General features: G+C 62.1%; 2 protein-coding genes across 3 annotated transcripts; both read left to right on the forward strand.

Annotated features, from left to right (window-relative positions):
- The first annotated feature begins 840 nt into the window (after nt 1-840).
- Nucleotides 841-9,351, forward strand: SEPTIN5 (septin 5). 2 transcript variants are annotated; one of them, XM_090292751.1, is made up of 12 exons: nt 841-958; nt 1,108-1,118; nt 5,619-5,715; nt 5,823-5,909; nt 6,164-6,287; nt 6,395-6,529; nt 6,652-6,769; nt 6,912-7,013; nt 7,685-7,781; nt 7,868-8,003; nt 8,243-8,345; nt 8,453-9,351. In XM_090292751.1, the coding sequence occupies exons 1-12, from the start codon at nt 916-918 to the stop codon at nt 8,507-8,509; spliced, it is 1,110 nt and encodes a 369-aa protein (XP_090148877.1). In that variant the 5' UTR covers nt 841-915; the 3' UTR covers nt 8,510-9,351. The 2 variants fall into 2 exon arrangements, with proteins under 2 accessions (XP_090148877.1, XP_090148876.1); XM_090292750.1 differs by lacking the exons at nt 841-958; nt 1,108-1,118 and adding an exon at nt 4,623-5,009.
- Nucleotide 9,352: 1 nt separating this feature from the next.
- On the forward strand, nt 9,353-10,899 carry GP1BB (glycoprotein Ib platelet subunit beta). Its single transcript, XM_090292749.1, has 2 exons — nt 9,353-9,744; nt 10,010-10,899. Exons 1-2 carry the CDS (start codon nt 9,735-9,737, stop codon nt 10,606-10,608), a joined length of 609 nt encoding a protein of 202 aa, XP_090148875.1. The 5' UTR covers nt 9,353-9,734; the 3' UTR covers nt 10,609-10,899.
- Nucleotides 10,900-13,532: the final 2,633 nt, after the last annotated feature.

Here is a 13,532-nt window from a genome sequence, read left to right on the forward strand (position 1 = left end):
AGTGCTGGTGAGGCAGAGATGTAGGAGCTCCAGGAACCTCTTCCCCCAGCCCATGGACCAACGGAGGAAGCAAGGGGCTCGAGAAGGAGGAGGGTTTCCTGTCTGTGGAGGGAGGATACAGCAGGTCATCTCCCTCCCAGGGGCCCTCACCTGGAGAGGTGGTGACCACAGAGCTAACTGTTCTTTTCTGAGGAACCAAAGGCTCCAGATGTGCCATCTGGGAGCGCTCCAGGAACGTTCAGGCAGAGTGTGCCAGGAATATGACTGTGACAGAGAAGATGGGAGGCACTCATGTTGGTGAGTTCCATGTACTCATTGCAGGTCCGGGGTCTCAGCTTCCTCTCATGTACATGGAGCGCAAGCCCTGGCCCTGCCCTCACATGCCCAGCGCTGCCCTCCAGCACAGAAAGCCAGGATCCCACCTTTCCTCAGTGTGGTAGCAGGTCAGCCTGTGGGTCTGCAGAGCAGAGGGAGCTGCAGAGCAGGAGCTGGCATGAGGCACCCAGACTCCAAGGGGCAGGTTTTACAGAAGGGCCACAGGGTGGGATGGTCAGAGGCCCAGGTTGGACTGGGGGCCGCAGGAGCAGAGGGAGTCGCAATCCAGGCCTAGACAAGGGGACAAGGGAGATTGCGCAGGGTGTGGGACAGTGGGAACGACGCCCGCCAGATGGAGTGGGCGTGGCCCCCAGGCCGTGGGTGCGGGGGTGGGTGGGGGGGCGCTCGGGTTCCCGCCCCCGCGGGACGCGCCGGGTCGCGCGTGGGCGCGGCGGGCACCGATTGGCTGCCGGGCGCGCGGGCGGGGCGGGCGGCGGCGCGCGGAGGGCCGGTCACCCTGCAGCCTGGCCTCGGCCTCGCCGCTCATCGCCGCGCCCCGCCCGCGCGCCCGCCGCCGCACGTCCCCCGCCGGCGGCCACCATGAGCACAGGCCTGCGGTACAAGAGCAAGCTGGCGACTCCAGGTGAGCCTGGCGCCCGCCAGCGCGCTCGCGCGCGCCTTTGTCCCCGCCGCCTGCCCGTCTCTCACCATGTCTCTCCGTCTCTCCCCCGCCCGCCGGCCCGGAACCGCCCGGACCCGGACCTCGACCCGACCCCGACCCCGATCCAGCAGAGGACAAGCAGGTACGTGCGCGCCACTGCTCACCCGGCCGGCTGTCACCTATTGTGGCAGGAACAGTGCCGGTGCCCAGGAGCGACCCCGCCCCTGCCGGCCGTCACCCCACCCTGTCGCGATAACCGATTGTCAGCTTGGGCAGCACTGCAGTGCCTGGGGCTGTGAGTGGGAGGAGTGGGAGCCATGCCACAAGGGCCTGGCCCCTGACCCTCACAACAGGAGTGTGCACCTCTCCCAGGATGGGGGTAACAGCTAGGTGCCCTTCTCCCACTGGTCCAGCACCTGCATCTCAGGCTGACCTGGTCTTAGGCCAGTGTGCTGAGGGTCCGGAGTAAGGTCACTGGTTATGGCAGGCCACAGGCTGGGGCACCCTGCACCACCCAGGGATTCTGGGGGCCGGGTCTCTGTGTTCACCAGCCAGCAGAGAGCCTGAGCAGCTCCACAGGGGAGCCTCCGCCCACCCCACCCCACTCTTCTCCATCTTATGCCCTAACCCCCACCCCCCAACACACACACCAATTTGAGTGGGCTGATCTGTGGCCAAGCCTCGTCCCCAGATTGGGAGTCTCCGGGGCCTGGTCTGAGTCATCCCTGAGCCCAACATGGGTCTTCCAACCTAGTAGGTACAAATAGGCTTGTCACCAAAAGGGATTGGCTTGGCCCCCACCCTCTAGGAATGCACGACCTGACAGGAGGCTGGTCTGGGCAACCACTGTGAAACCCAGATGAAGTTGGGGATAAACAGCTGAAAACCTGGAGAGGGAGATGGGGGTGTATAGCCAGGTGGGTTGGAGGCTCTGGAGTAGCCCTGCAGGAGTCTCTCTGGCTTGGGGAAGAAAAGAAGGGCCCAAGTCTGGCACCAGGGTGGCCCTGGCAGCCTTTTTGGGGATGGGAGTTCATACACTGGGTAGATGCTGGATGAAATGCCAAAGTGCTGGCCCAGGGTGAGGTAGGTGGGCTAGGTGAGGCCCAGTAGGTGGGGTGGGGGCTGGGAGTCACTGGCTGCCTGATGTCAGTCTCCTGGCAGGGACATGCCCTGCCCTGGGACTTCTGAGGCTCATGGGGAGGGGCCCCATCAACCTCACCTGCCAATGAGGGGCTCCCAAGGGAGCCCAGGCTGGGGAACTGCCTCCCCATCATGAGCCAGTGGGACAGTGATGCAGGGACACATGCCACTAGGCCATTGTTTGAGGGAGACAGGGAAGGCCTAGGAGACCAGCTCCCGTGGCTTCTGGGCCTGCAGTCCCTTGGAGCCACTGGGCTGGGCAGTTGCTGCCCAGCACCACCCCGGGACCTCCCCTCTTGAGGTGTGAGCCCCTTCAGGCCGGTGTGTGCCTCCCCTTCACAATCAGCTAGGTGCCAACCTCGACCAGCCCCTGCCCCTGGGATCTGAGGGAGAGGACACCATGCAGCCAGAGGGGGAGGCCCCAGAGCAGGACACCAGGGAGCCAGGTGTTGGGGGCAGATTTCTGTGGGCCTGGGGGGGAGCACAGTGTGGCTTCACTGTTACCATTGTTGGTGTTACTGAGCCGCAGCCTGTTTATACTCTGTGGAAGGCGGTGGGGGGAGCTCTGTTAGCTCTCTGTGCTTCTGCTGCATGTCAGGCGCCAGGAGGGCTCTGGGGACCCTCTGTGCCCCCTCCTCCAAGCCCCACCCAGTCTCAGGCAGTGATGGAGGCTCTGTTGGCTCTGGTGACTGCTTCAGAGCTGACTCGTGTGATTCTAAGAATGGAAATGGCTCGAGAGTCTCAGGCTCCAAGAGGAGGTGGGCATAGCTGTGTCTAGGGCTCGGGAAGCCCTGAGGGGAATTTGTTGTGCTTCAGAGCCAGAGAAATGGGGTGGCAGGACCCCTTCCTCGAGGCTCCCTCAGGGAGTTCACAGGCCCTGTCTAGGCACAGCTGGGTGATGGGGCAGGCAAACTGAGAGCTGGGAGTGAGACTCTCAACCTTCCGACCTGTGGCTCCTAGAGGCTGCCTTACCAGTGGGGAAAATGAGGCAATCTGGGAGCCACAAGCTCCGCTAGACACCAGACTATGGAGGGCTGAGGGCCCCTCTAAGCCTAAGCCCAGACCCAGGTCTGTCTGTCTTCCTAGAGAGGCCCTGGGACTGAGATGCCAGTCTTCTGAGTGGGTGTTGGGCTGAGGGCCATGTCTAATGTGGACTCAGTCCAGAGGCCTCCTGCAGGTCAGCATGGCCAGTGAGGAGCTTTCTTGGAGCAAGGACTGGGGGTCTGTCTGGGAGAGCTGGGGGCCCTGTGGCTTCCCCCAGTCTCCACACCCTGGTCTTAGATGAAAGACTCTCCTGTTCCCAGCTGTGGGCCCACTTCTCCTCACCAGGTGCCAGCAGTTCTAGGCCCCACAGCAGCACCACAAGCCTGGACAAGGGGACAGAGGCTCCTCAACCGGGGGTGGGTGAGGGGGAGCTGGGGGTCGCCTGTCCCTACTGACACATGTCATCTAAGGGGCACGTCTCTTCATCCCCAAGCTCCTTGCCAGACCTCCCTTTCTGTGCAGTTGGTGCCGTCTTGTTCAGGTTCTAGTCGGGTACTGGAGGGCATGGTGAGAGTCTGGTGGCTCAGGAGACCACTGTGCTCCCTGGGGGGTCCACGTTGGGGTAAGGGCTGAGCTGGCTGGAGCTCTCCAATCCCAGTGTGCTTAGTTCTGGGCGTCAGAGCAGATAGAGAAGCTCAGAGGGGGTGCCCACAGGAAGGGGAGCCCACTCCACACTCCCCTACCTCCTCTGGCAAAGGCTTTCTGGAGAAAGTCATGGCAACATATGGGTGGCCTTCGGGTTTGTGGCTGACGCTCCCAAGTTGCCAAGGTAGAGCAGGGTAGGTGGCTAGTGCTCTGACTGGCCCCTTCCTGCTGAGTCTCCTTGGGCCTGGGGTGGGGAGCAGAGGGGGTGGGCACGTCCAGGCTGAGGTTGGCTCTGATTCATGGTGAAGGCGGGCTCTATTCTTGCCCGGTTCCCCCATATATCTCGGGGGCCACGCCGCTTAAGTAGCCTCAAACATACACACAAACACACGCATACACATGAGGGGGAGGGGACAGTTCAGCCCCAAGCGGAGGGGTGGGGCAGTGCCGGGAGGACTGTGCCCGGGGGGTAATCCGCCACCGAGACACCGCCAGCGGTTTTCTTGCGGAGTCTGCGAGGAAGGCTGGGTGCACGGGCCGGTCCCGCGTGGGTGCGGCCTTCGGCGCCCTCTGGCGGACGGAAGCTACGCCGCACTTCTGGAGGGGCGGGACGCCGGCGGCCAGTCTCCCCCCAACACCCCCAACACCCCCAAGGCACGCCAGTGGGACCCGGCCTCCCCTTACCCCTTTTTACCCCGATTGTCCCGACGCCTGGACTGAGGCCGCGGGTCCCGTCACAGACAGGGACACAGGCTCCCTGTCCTCACCCCGTACCCCTGTGCTCTGCCCTGCCCTCCGCGGCAGCTTTCCGGTGGCTCCTCCCGCGGCCCAATTTCCAGGCGACCGTTTCCCGGCGACAGCGGGCGAGGCGGTCTCTCCGCGGGGCCCCGCCTCTGGCTCCCGTGCAGAGCAGGGCCGGCTTTGGCTGCGACGCCGCGCGTCTCGGGGCGGGTCCGGGTCCGCAGAGTCAGGGGCATGGCTCCCGCGGTCTCCGGGGTCTGCGGCACCCTGGGTGGGCCTCGTCCGGTCTCCCGGACTCAATTCCCGTGTCCCTAAAACGGGAATGACAACAGGGCTTCGAGGCACTACCGCGTCTAAGCCCCTCGAGAACGCCGGGCCCCTGCCGGCCTGCCCAGATCTGGGGTCCGAAGTCGCCAGCAGGGTGGGGAGGGGGGTCGCCGCGATGGACTCCCTGGCAGCGCCCCAGGACCGCCTGGTGGAGCAGCTGCTGTCGCCACGGACCCAGGCCCAGAGGCGGCTCAAGGTGTGTGTGGAGAGGGTAGTGGAATGTAGGTCAGTGTGTGCACGCCTGCTGGGGCCCGGTCCCAGGGCTCTGAGATGTGAGGGGGGCTGGCAGGGCCAGGGTCCACGGAGGGTGGGCTCGGTACCGCCGGCGGGGGCGGCTCAGCGCCGCTGTCTATAAATAGCCCCTGCTTCAACGTTGCTGCAGCCAGCCACCCCCGCGGCTGGATGCGGGCCACACGGGGCCTCCCACCCCCTGGTACACTGGGAGGGGTGACTGTTGGGACCAGGCTTCTGCCTATGAAGGGCCTGGGGCATGTCCCAAGTGTCTTGATTTTGGTGCCCTCTGTCCACCACTCAAGGGAGGACACTGCAAATGTCTGCTGCAGCTGGACATCGCCCCCTCCACACACAACACAGTCTTGGGACCCTCCAAAGCTCCTCTGAGGCTAGGGCAAGGGTGCATTCACCAGCCACCCTCTGACCTGCCTTCCCACCTCCAGGCCTTCAGCCTCTTTTTACCATTGAAATACCCCACCCTGGGAACTCTGTCCTCTGCTGCCTCCTTGTCTGGGCTGGAGAGGGGACAGGGCATGGGGCTGCCCCTGACCTGCTCTGCCCCTGCCCCCAGGATATCGACAAGCAGTACGTGGGCTTTGCCACGCTGCCCAACCAAGTGCACCGGAAGTCGGTGAAGAAGGGCTTCGATTTCACGCTCATGGTGGCTGGTGAGTGGGCCAGGCGCCCAGGTGGGGTGGCTGGGGCCACTGGCCATCCAGGCTCTGTTGTGGGGGCCTGAGACCTAATCTGACTCCTTCGCTGTACCTGTGGGCAGGTGAGTCAGGCCTGGGGAAGTCCACACTGGTCCACAGCCTCTTCCTGACTGACCTGTACAAGGATCGGAAGCTTCTCAGTGCTGAGGGTGAGTGGATCCCGAGCTGCCCTGGCACTGGTTCACTATTCCTTCCTGTGTGACCCTTCAAAGGGTGCCCTTCCAGATCCAGCACCTACCCCCACCCCCAGCACGGGTCTTCTGTTCAGGGTCCAGGAGGAGTGGCCCAAACCACAGTCGGGCCTCGTGGCCACGTCCAAGGCATGAGAATAGGATCCTGGCTGCCCAAGGTGGGGGGTGAGGGGTCAGAGAGTCCCCTTCAAGCCATATCTCTTGTCCTGCAGAGCGCATTAGCCAGACGGTAGAGATCCTGAAGCACACGGTGGACATCGAGGAGAAGGGAGTAAAGCTAAAACTCACCATTGTGGACACGCCAGGGTTTGGGGATGCTGTAAACAACTCTGAATGGTGAGGAAGGCCTGGTTAGGGGACAGCCCCTGCCCAGGCTGACCCAGTCTCCCCTGGTGCCAGCATGCTGCCCTCACAGCCCAGCCTCATTCACCCTCTGCCCGCAGCTGGAAGCCCATTACCGACTATGTGGACCAGCAGTTTGAGCAGTATTTCCGTGACGAGAGCGGCCTCAACCGCAAGAACATCCAAGACAACCGGGTGCATTGCTGCCTGTACTTTATCTCTCCGTTCGGGCACGGGTGCGTGACTCCGTGAGCCAAGCCTCCACAGCGATGCCCTCCCTGCCCCTGACCCTTCCCTACCCTCTCCCTGCCCCACCTTAAACCCCACCAACCCCTCATCACCCTGGCTTCTCCCTCAGGCTACGGCCAGTGGACGTGGGTTTCATGAAGGCTCTACACGAGAAGGTGAACATTGTGCCCCTCATTGCCAAAGCTGACTGTCTGGTCCCCAGTGAAATCCGGAAGCTGAAGGAGCGGGTGAGCCTGTGTGGCAGTGGGGCCTGGCCCAGGACTTGGGCTTGAGAGCACCAGGTGTGTTGACCCTGGGCGCCACTACACCAGGCCCAGGGCACCTTGTCAGCCCTTAATCTGACAGCCCTGCCCCCTCCACCCCCCGCAGATCCGGGAGGAGATTGACAAGTTTGGGATTCATGTGTACCAGTTCCCTGAGTGTGACTCAGATGAGGACGAGGACTTCAAGCAGCAGGATCGGGAACTGAAGGTGAGCATGCGGTCCATTGGGCAGAGGAGGGCCGAGTGCCCAAGTCCAACTTGGGGAGTAGATAAGGGTCTTTGGTGTAGGCAGTAGGGTCCCTTCACCTAGCCCTCTAGGGCTAGGGTTATCCAAGTTCTTGCCTGGCCTGTATATTTGGGTCCCTCATGGCTAATGAGTTATGGAACTCTTGCCAGGCACTCACCCAGACCCTGCTCCTCAGTCTTCTTGTGAGTCACTAGCAGAAGGGTACAGCCAGTGGCCACCAGGCTAAGTATGCACTGGCTTACAGAATTCTGTGCAACAGGGGGTGAGGAGTGACTTTGAGTGCCCCAGCAGCTACAGTGGTTATGCCTGAGCCCAATCTGGGGACAGGTGGTCACAAGGCTGGGAACAGGGTCAGGCAGGCCGTTGGCCCCAACCAAAGTCAGCAGGGGCATTTCTAGGAGACATAAGCTCAGTCATAGGCCCTAGGATATAAGCTGCACCAGCTCTGGCCTCAGCCAGCAGCCAAGAGGCCATGGGGGGGGGGGGCGTTGACACTGGGATCTCTTTGAGGAGAGGTCATTGATGGTGATGCTTGAGGAGCTGACCAGTGCCGAGTGTCCACGCTCCTCTTCAACCACTAACCCTGCACCCATACTAACTGGGCGTGAGCCCTTGCACCTGCCCCTCCCCAGGAGAGCGCACCATTTGCGGTTATCGGCAGCAACACGGTGGTGGAGGCCAAGGGGCAGCGAGTCCGGGGGCGACTGTACCCATGGGGGATCGTGGAGGGTGAGTCCAGGCATAGGGCACAGTGTGCAGGGTGGGGAGGCTTCCCTGGGCTGGCGCCGCACCCACTGCCCACTCCTTCCCTGCAGTGGAGAACCAGGCGCACTGCGACTTTGTGAAGCTGCGCAACATGCTCATCCGTACGCACATGCATGACCTCAAGGATGTGACGTGTGACGTGCACTATGAGAACTACCGTGCACACTGCATCCAGCAGATGACCAGGTGCATCATACTGCCCCAAACCTGGATGTGCACTTCATGGCCTCAGACACCTCTCTATAATCAAGACTTGTCCTGGCTGCCTGCCTAGACTTGAATCTTGTCCCAGCCCCTAAATCAGCTCCCCTGCACCTCATCTCCCCAGACCAGCCCAGAGGTGTGGGAGCTCAGGAGGGCAGACTCGACAGCGGTGAGGCCGGCTGAACCTCCCAGCAGCACTGTCCCTCTTGTCCACCCTGCAGCAAACTGACCCAGGACAACCGCATGGAGAGCCCCATCCCCATCCTGCCACTGCCCACTCCCGATGCTGAGACGGAGAAGCTTATTAGGATGAAGGATGAGGAGGTTGGTGCTGGGATGGGGGAGTGGTAGGGGCTGGGGCTGGAGACTGAGCCAGGACCCTCCATCTCGTTTCTCACCCACCCTTCCGTTTTTCCTGCCCCGCTCCCCAGCTAAGGCGCATGCAGGAGATGCTGCAGAAGATGAAGCAGCAAATGCAGGACCAGTGACTCCGCCCCAGCCCCTCATTGCCATGGATATACTGCCAGTTTCCTGACTGGTCCCTCCTGCCCCTGGATCCTGACTGGCCTGGACTCGACCTGTTTCATCTGGATCTCTAACAGGCCTGGTCGCAACCCCAATCCCAGTGTGACCTAGACCCGGACTGTTCCTGTCCTGACCCAGAGACACAGGGTCAGCCTCCAGCCAACCCTAATTTATTCTCAGCATCAGCCCTTCCCTTCGTTTGTATCTGTTTCCATGGGGCCTGGGCACTGCCCTCCCTTTGGCCTTGGGGGAGCAGGAGCTAGGGTGGGCTGTGACTTTTGAGATCCATGCCCCCCCCCCCCAGCCAAACCCCAGAAGGTGACAGCACTGACTCCAGGCCCTCATCAAGCAGACAGGTAAACCAAGGCAGAATAGGGGAGCAGATCCCAAGGGTCTCCGACCTATTCCCCCACCCCAGTGCCACAGCACAGACTTGGGAGCTGTGTTCCCTGCTCCCACGGGCCACCCAGCATATGCTGACCCCTCACTTTGTGTGGGTGTGGGCCAGGTCCTCTCTTCCCTCCTCCTCTGGTAGCTCTGCAGGCAGGTGAGGTTGCCGAAGTGCTTAGGATCCCTCCTGACCCAAGGAGGACAGCTCGCTGGAGGCGAGGATGGCAAGGGGCTGGGATGCCTGCGATAGCGCATGCCCCTCCCCCACAGCTGCGGTTTGTGGAGGGTGGCAGGAGCAGCGGGCTGTGGGCTATCCCCGGGCAATCCTCATGCCTAGATTATTCCCTGCCTGTGGCCGGGGGTCCCTTCTCCCCAGCAGCGTTGTTGCCCTGAGTTCCCTAGCCCTTCGGCCCCCCCCCCCGCCCCATCCCTCCACCCGCATGAACCTTTTCCCAAGTCCCATTTTCAAGTTTTGTTAAGTTGTGAATGCCATCCTGTCCTGGTGACAGGAGAACAATGTTGGTGAACGTTGTTGTGGGTGTCCGAGTGCTCCTTGCGCCCCTGGGAGAGAGTGGGGGCGGAAGGGCACATGTGCTGGCCCTGGAGATAGCCCTCTATCAGCGGCTGCAGAGCCCGCCTGTCCGGGCAGCCTTGGGGTTATTTCTGGCGGGACTGCAGTGCTGTGGTCGGTTGGTGTACTGGGAGCCCCGGGCCTGGCAGGGGCGGGGCGGCTTCATCATCTGGTTCTCCAGCAAACACCTCCTGCTCCAGTAGAAGCGGGGCCACCATCTTCTCGCCATGGGCTCTGGTGAGTCTGATGGCTGGGCCAGGCCACTCCCTGAACAGTCAGGTTGGGGGGCGCTCCAGTCGTTCCGATTGTGGTATAGGGAAAGATTTTGGTCAGACTCAGAGGGATCTTCCAGCCAGTGCGCGGGGTGGTTGGGTGGCGAGGCTTTCGGGCAATGCGGGATACTGGTCTCCGGGGCTGGAGTCAGGCCCGGCCCTCCGGGTGGTGAGGGACCCCACCCCGGTGCCCAGCAGGCCACCCGGCTCACCACGGCGCTTCCTTTCAGGGCCGTGCGGGGCGCTCAGTCTGTTGCTCCTGCTGCTCGCACCACCCAGCCGCCCGGCCGCGGGCTGCCCCGCGCCATGTCGCTGCGCCGGGACGCTCGTGGACTGCGGGCGCCGCGGGCTGACGTGGGCCTCGCTGCCGTCCGCTTTCCCGCCGGACACAACCGAACTGGTGTTGACGGGCAACAACCTAACAGCGCTGCCACTGGGGCTGCTGGACACGCTGCCCAAGCTGCGCGCGGCGCACCTGAGTGCCAACCCCTGGCGCTGCGACTGCCGCCTGGTGCCACTGCGCGCCTGGCTGGCCGGTCGTCCTGAACGCGCGCTCTACCGCGACCTACGCTGCGCCGCGCCCCCAGAGCTGCGCGGCCGCCTGCTGTCCTACCTGACCGAGGAAGAGCTTCGTGCCGCCTGCGCGCCTGGCGTGCCCTGCTGGGGGGCGCTGGCGGCACAGCTGGTGCTGCTGGGCCTCGGGCTGCTGCACGCGCTGCTGCTGGCGCTGCTGCTGTGCCGTCTGCGGAGGCTGCGCGCTCGCGCCGCGCATCGCCTGTCGCTGACCACCCCGCTAATGGCGGAGCCACCTGCAGCCAGCGAGTCCTGAGAGGAAGGGACTGGCGCTGAGCGAGACGGGCCTGCCAACTCCACAGGACCCTGCCCCAAGGAGCCCTCGCCCTAACCTGGACCCATTTTCCTCCACTCAGGCACCATTTCCCAGGCCCGCCACCCCCTGCAGGCCCTCCTGGCTCACAGGCCCGAATGCTGCAAGCCTACTGCCATCGCGGGGAACCCGCGCCCTGGACACTTAGGCAGCTCCAGAGGACCAACTGCAGTCCAGACCCTGCGGGTTTTCTCCTGCCAAACTCCAGTACAGAATAAACCCTTCCCCAGTCTGTCCCGTTTTTACACCAAAGACCTGGAAACCCTCTTCCCCAAACCACAGAAAGAGTGCTGAGAAATCCCTTCACACACCCCAAGTAACTTCCCAGCCACTGACTCTCAAACTAGTTCAGGTGGGAAGGAAACCCAATGACCCACAGTAGGGTAGTGAGGTCGCGGGAGAGAAGAGACACTGGGGACAGGACAGTGGGGACAGTGAGGACTCTGGGATGAGTGAGTACACTGTTGGGGTGGTTGGACTCCGTGGGACAGAAGACACCGTGGACAGTGAGGACTCTGGGGACAGTGAGGACACTGTGGGGATGGTGAGGATACTGTAAGCAGTGAGGATAATGTGTGAACAGCAAGGACTCTGTAGACAGTGTGGGGCAGCGAGGACTCTGGGACAGTGAAGACCCAGTGGGCGAAGTGAGAACACTGGAGAGTGACGACACTGTGAAGATGGTCCGGACACCTTGGGGACAGTGAGAACTCTGGGACAGTCAGGACCCTGTGAGAAGAGTGATGAAACTGTGGGGACAGTAGGACACTGGGGTATTGGGAACACTGGTGAGTTTGGACAACATATAAACAGGACACTGGGGACAGTGAGGACACAGTGGGGAGTTAGGGGACATTGAGGACATTATGGGGCAGTGAAGACACAGGACAGCAAGGACACAGACATAGAAGACAGTGGGGACAGTGAGGAGACTGGGGAATGAGGACACTGGGGGGGCAGCGAGAACATTTTGAGGACGAGAACACAGGAGGAGGACACTGGGGAATGAGAACGCTGTCGGAATAGGACACTGGGGACAACTGAAAACAATCTAGACAGTGAGGACACTGTCAAAAATGAGGATGCTGTAGGAAAGAGAGGACACTGGAGAGGAGGGAGGACACTGTAGACGGCGAGGAGCCTGTTGGGTAACGAGGATACTGTGTGAACAGCAAAAGCACTGTGGGGACAGTGAGGCCTGTGTGGGGACAGGATGGCCACTGCAGGGCAGTGTTGCAGGGGAGAGAGGAGGCTCTGAGCGGCGGTTTCTGGGGTCAGTGAGGGGACATGATGTGTCTCTGAGGACAGTTAAGTGTGTGGGGTTTCCTGCTGGCAGCTTTCAGAGTAGTCAGGGGTGAACTGGGGGTGGTGAGGATGGTCTGGAGGGCAGGTGGGGCGGGGTCCAAGCCGTGCCAGGTGGGATCCATGGAAGGTCTCTGCCGGGGTGAGTGGGTACCAGGGGGTTGCAGGGTCTCTGGAGTCACGTCCTCGCCTTGCCACCACTCACTGCAGGCAGGCACCTCCAACTGCGCAGACTAACCAGGGGTTTCCCAGGGCCTTAAGTTAGCTGTCAGCGAGGGCCGGGGACTCCACTGTGGGAGCTTCAGTGCAACAAAGGCTGCTTACAGGGGACCCAGGTGCCCAAATGAGAAGGTAATGCATCCCTGCTCCTGCCCAGATGTGGCCTCCACCTGGCTGGCCCTGTGAACAATGGAGGCTGCTCTCCATGGACCCCAATGGAGCCTCAGGCCTGGGCTTCAGTCGCCTGGCACAGGAAGGCCCAGACCTCTGCTGACCGGGTCGGGGAGGCTGCCGCTGACATGGCCTTTGTCCTGGCCTTTGTAGGACAAGACGGATGACTCTCCGGTGGGCTGATGCTATCTCGGGGCTACTGGTGGGACGTGAGGCAGGAGCCACCCCTGCCTTTGTAGACAGGTGCGAGGCATCCGGCTGTCCTTCCAGGCTTATCACCACATCGGAGACAGTGGTCCCTTTGTACAAATGAACTGCCACCCTGCCTTCCCTGGGGGTGGCCCAGCACCCCTAGAGCCCCTGGTGGGGTCAGAGGTGATGGTTGTTGTCACAGCAAGGTACACAGGCAACTTCCTAAACTCAGTCCCAATATGGTGCAGGAAGGGGGCATCCCCCCTACTTTCCAGAAAAAACCAGATCTCAAAATGGGTCTCCTGCTGGGCCCAGAGCTTCCTCCATGGCTGAGACCAGGCCCCTGGGGCCCCCTCTTTCCTCCTCACTGAGGCCCTCAAGAGAACAAATGTAGGGCCCAGGAGAAAGTAGCCCTGGGGGTCCTAGGTGACCCCAGCTAAGAGAAGGAGGCTCCCCTGGGCTGTGGGATGAGGGCCCAGCAGGAGCTGTGGGGAGTAGTCAGCAGGACCCAAGCTCCACTACTCACTGCCCACAGGCTCAAGGGCTCCTGGGCCAGTGCCCAGGTGAGAGGGTGTGAGTGGGGACTCCAAGGAGCAGGATGCAAGGAAGAGACTGACAATACAATGTGGTCAGACCTAAGGAATTCCCCTCCCCTCCTGCCAGTTCTCCATGGTTTAGACCTGTTCCTGCCAAGGTACTGACCACAGAACCTTAGCTTGGCCTCAATGGCTCACCTTCTCCAGGCTGCCTGGGAGCCCCCAGTCCCAATCCTGACCCTGAGCTGACCCTCTACACACGGACCCTGGGGCCTCAGCTTCCAAGGGGTGTGGGGAAGTGGATGGTCCCAGCTCAGCGCCCCTGAATGGCCCTGTTCAGGGAGGGAGAACATAGACCCTTCCCTCCCAGACCAGGGGGCCTACCGTGCCCCTCATCCTTGCATTGTCCTCCATCTCATGGAAAACACACCAATTCCAAGACCTCTT

This window comes from Furipterus horrens, unplaced genomic scaffold (genome assembly GCF_987537825.1).
Source record: "Furipterus horrens unplaced genomic scaffold, mFurHor1.1.pri manual_scaffold_11, whole genome shotgun sequence".
Classification (NCBI taxonomy): domain Eukaryota; kingdom Metazoa; phylum Chordata; class Mammalia; order Chiroptera; family Furipteridae; genus Furipterus; species Furipterus horrens.

Excerpts from the sequence above, each read along its gene's own strand:
- SEPTIN5 (XM_090292750.1), top strand. The coding sequence starts at position 4,809 with ATGACAACAGGGCTTCGAGGCACTACCGCGTCTAAGCCCCTCGAGAAC. Across the intron at positions 5,010-5,618 it reads AGGCCCAGAGGCGGCTCAAG|GATATCGACAAGCAGTACGT; the intron begins GTGTGTGTGGAG and ends CCCTGCCCCCAG. Across the intron at positions 7,014-7,684 it reads AGCAGGATCGGGAACTGAAG|GAGAGCGCACCATTTGCGGT; the intron begins GTGAGCATGCGG and ends GCCCCTCCCCAG.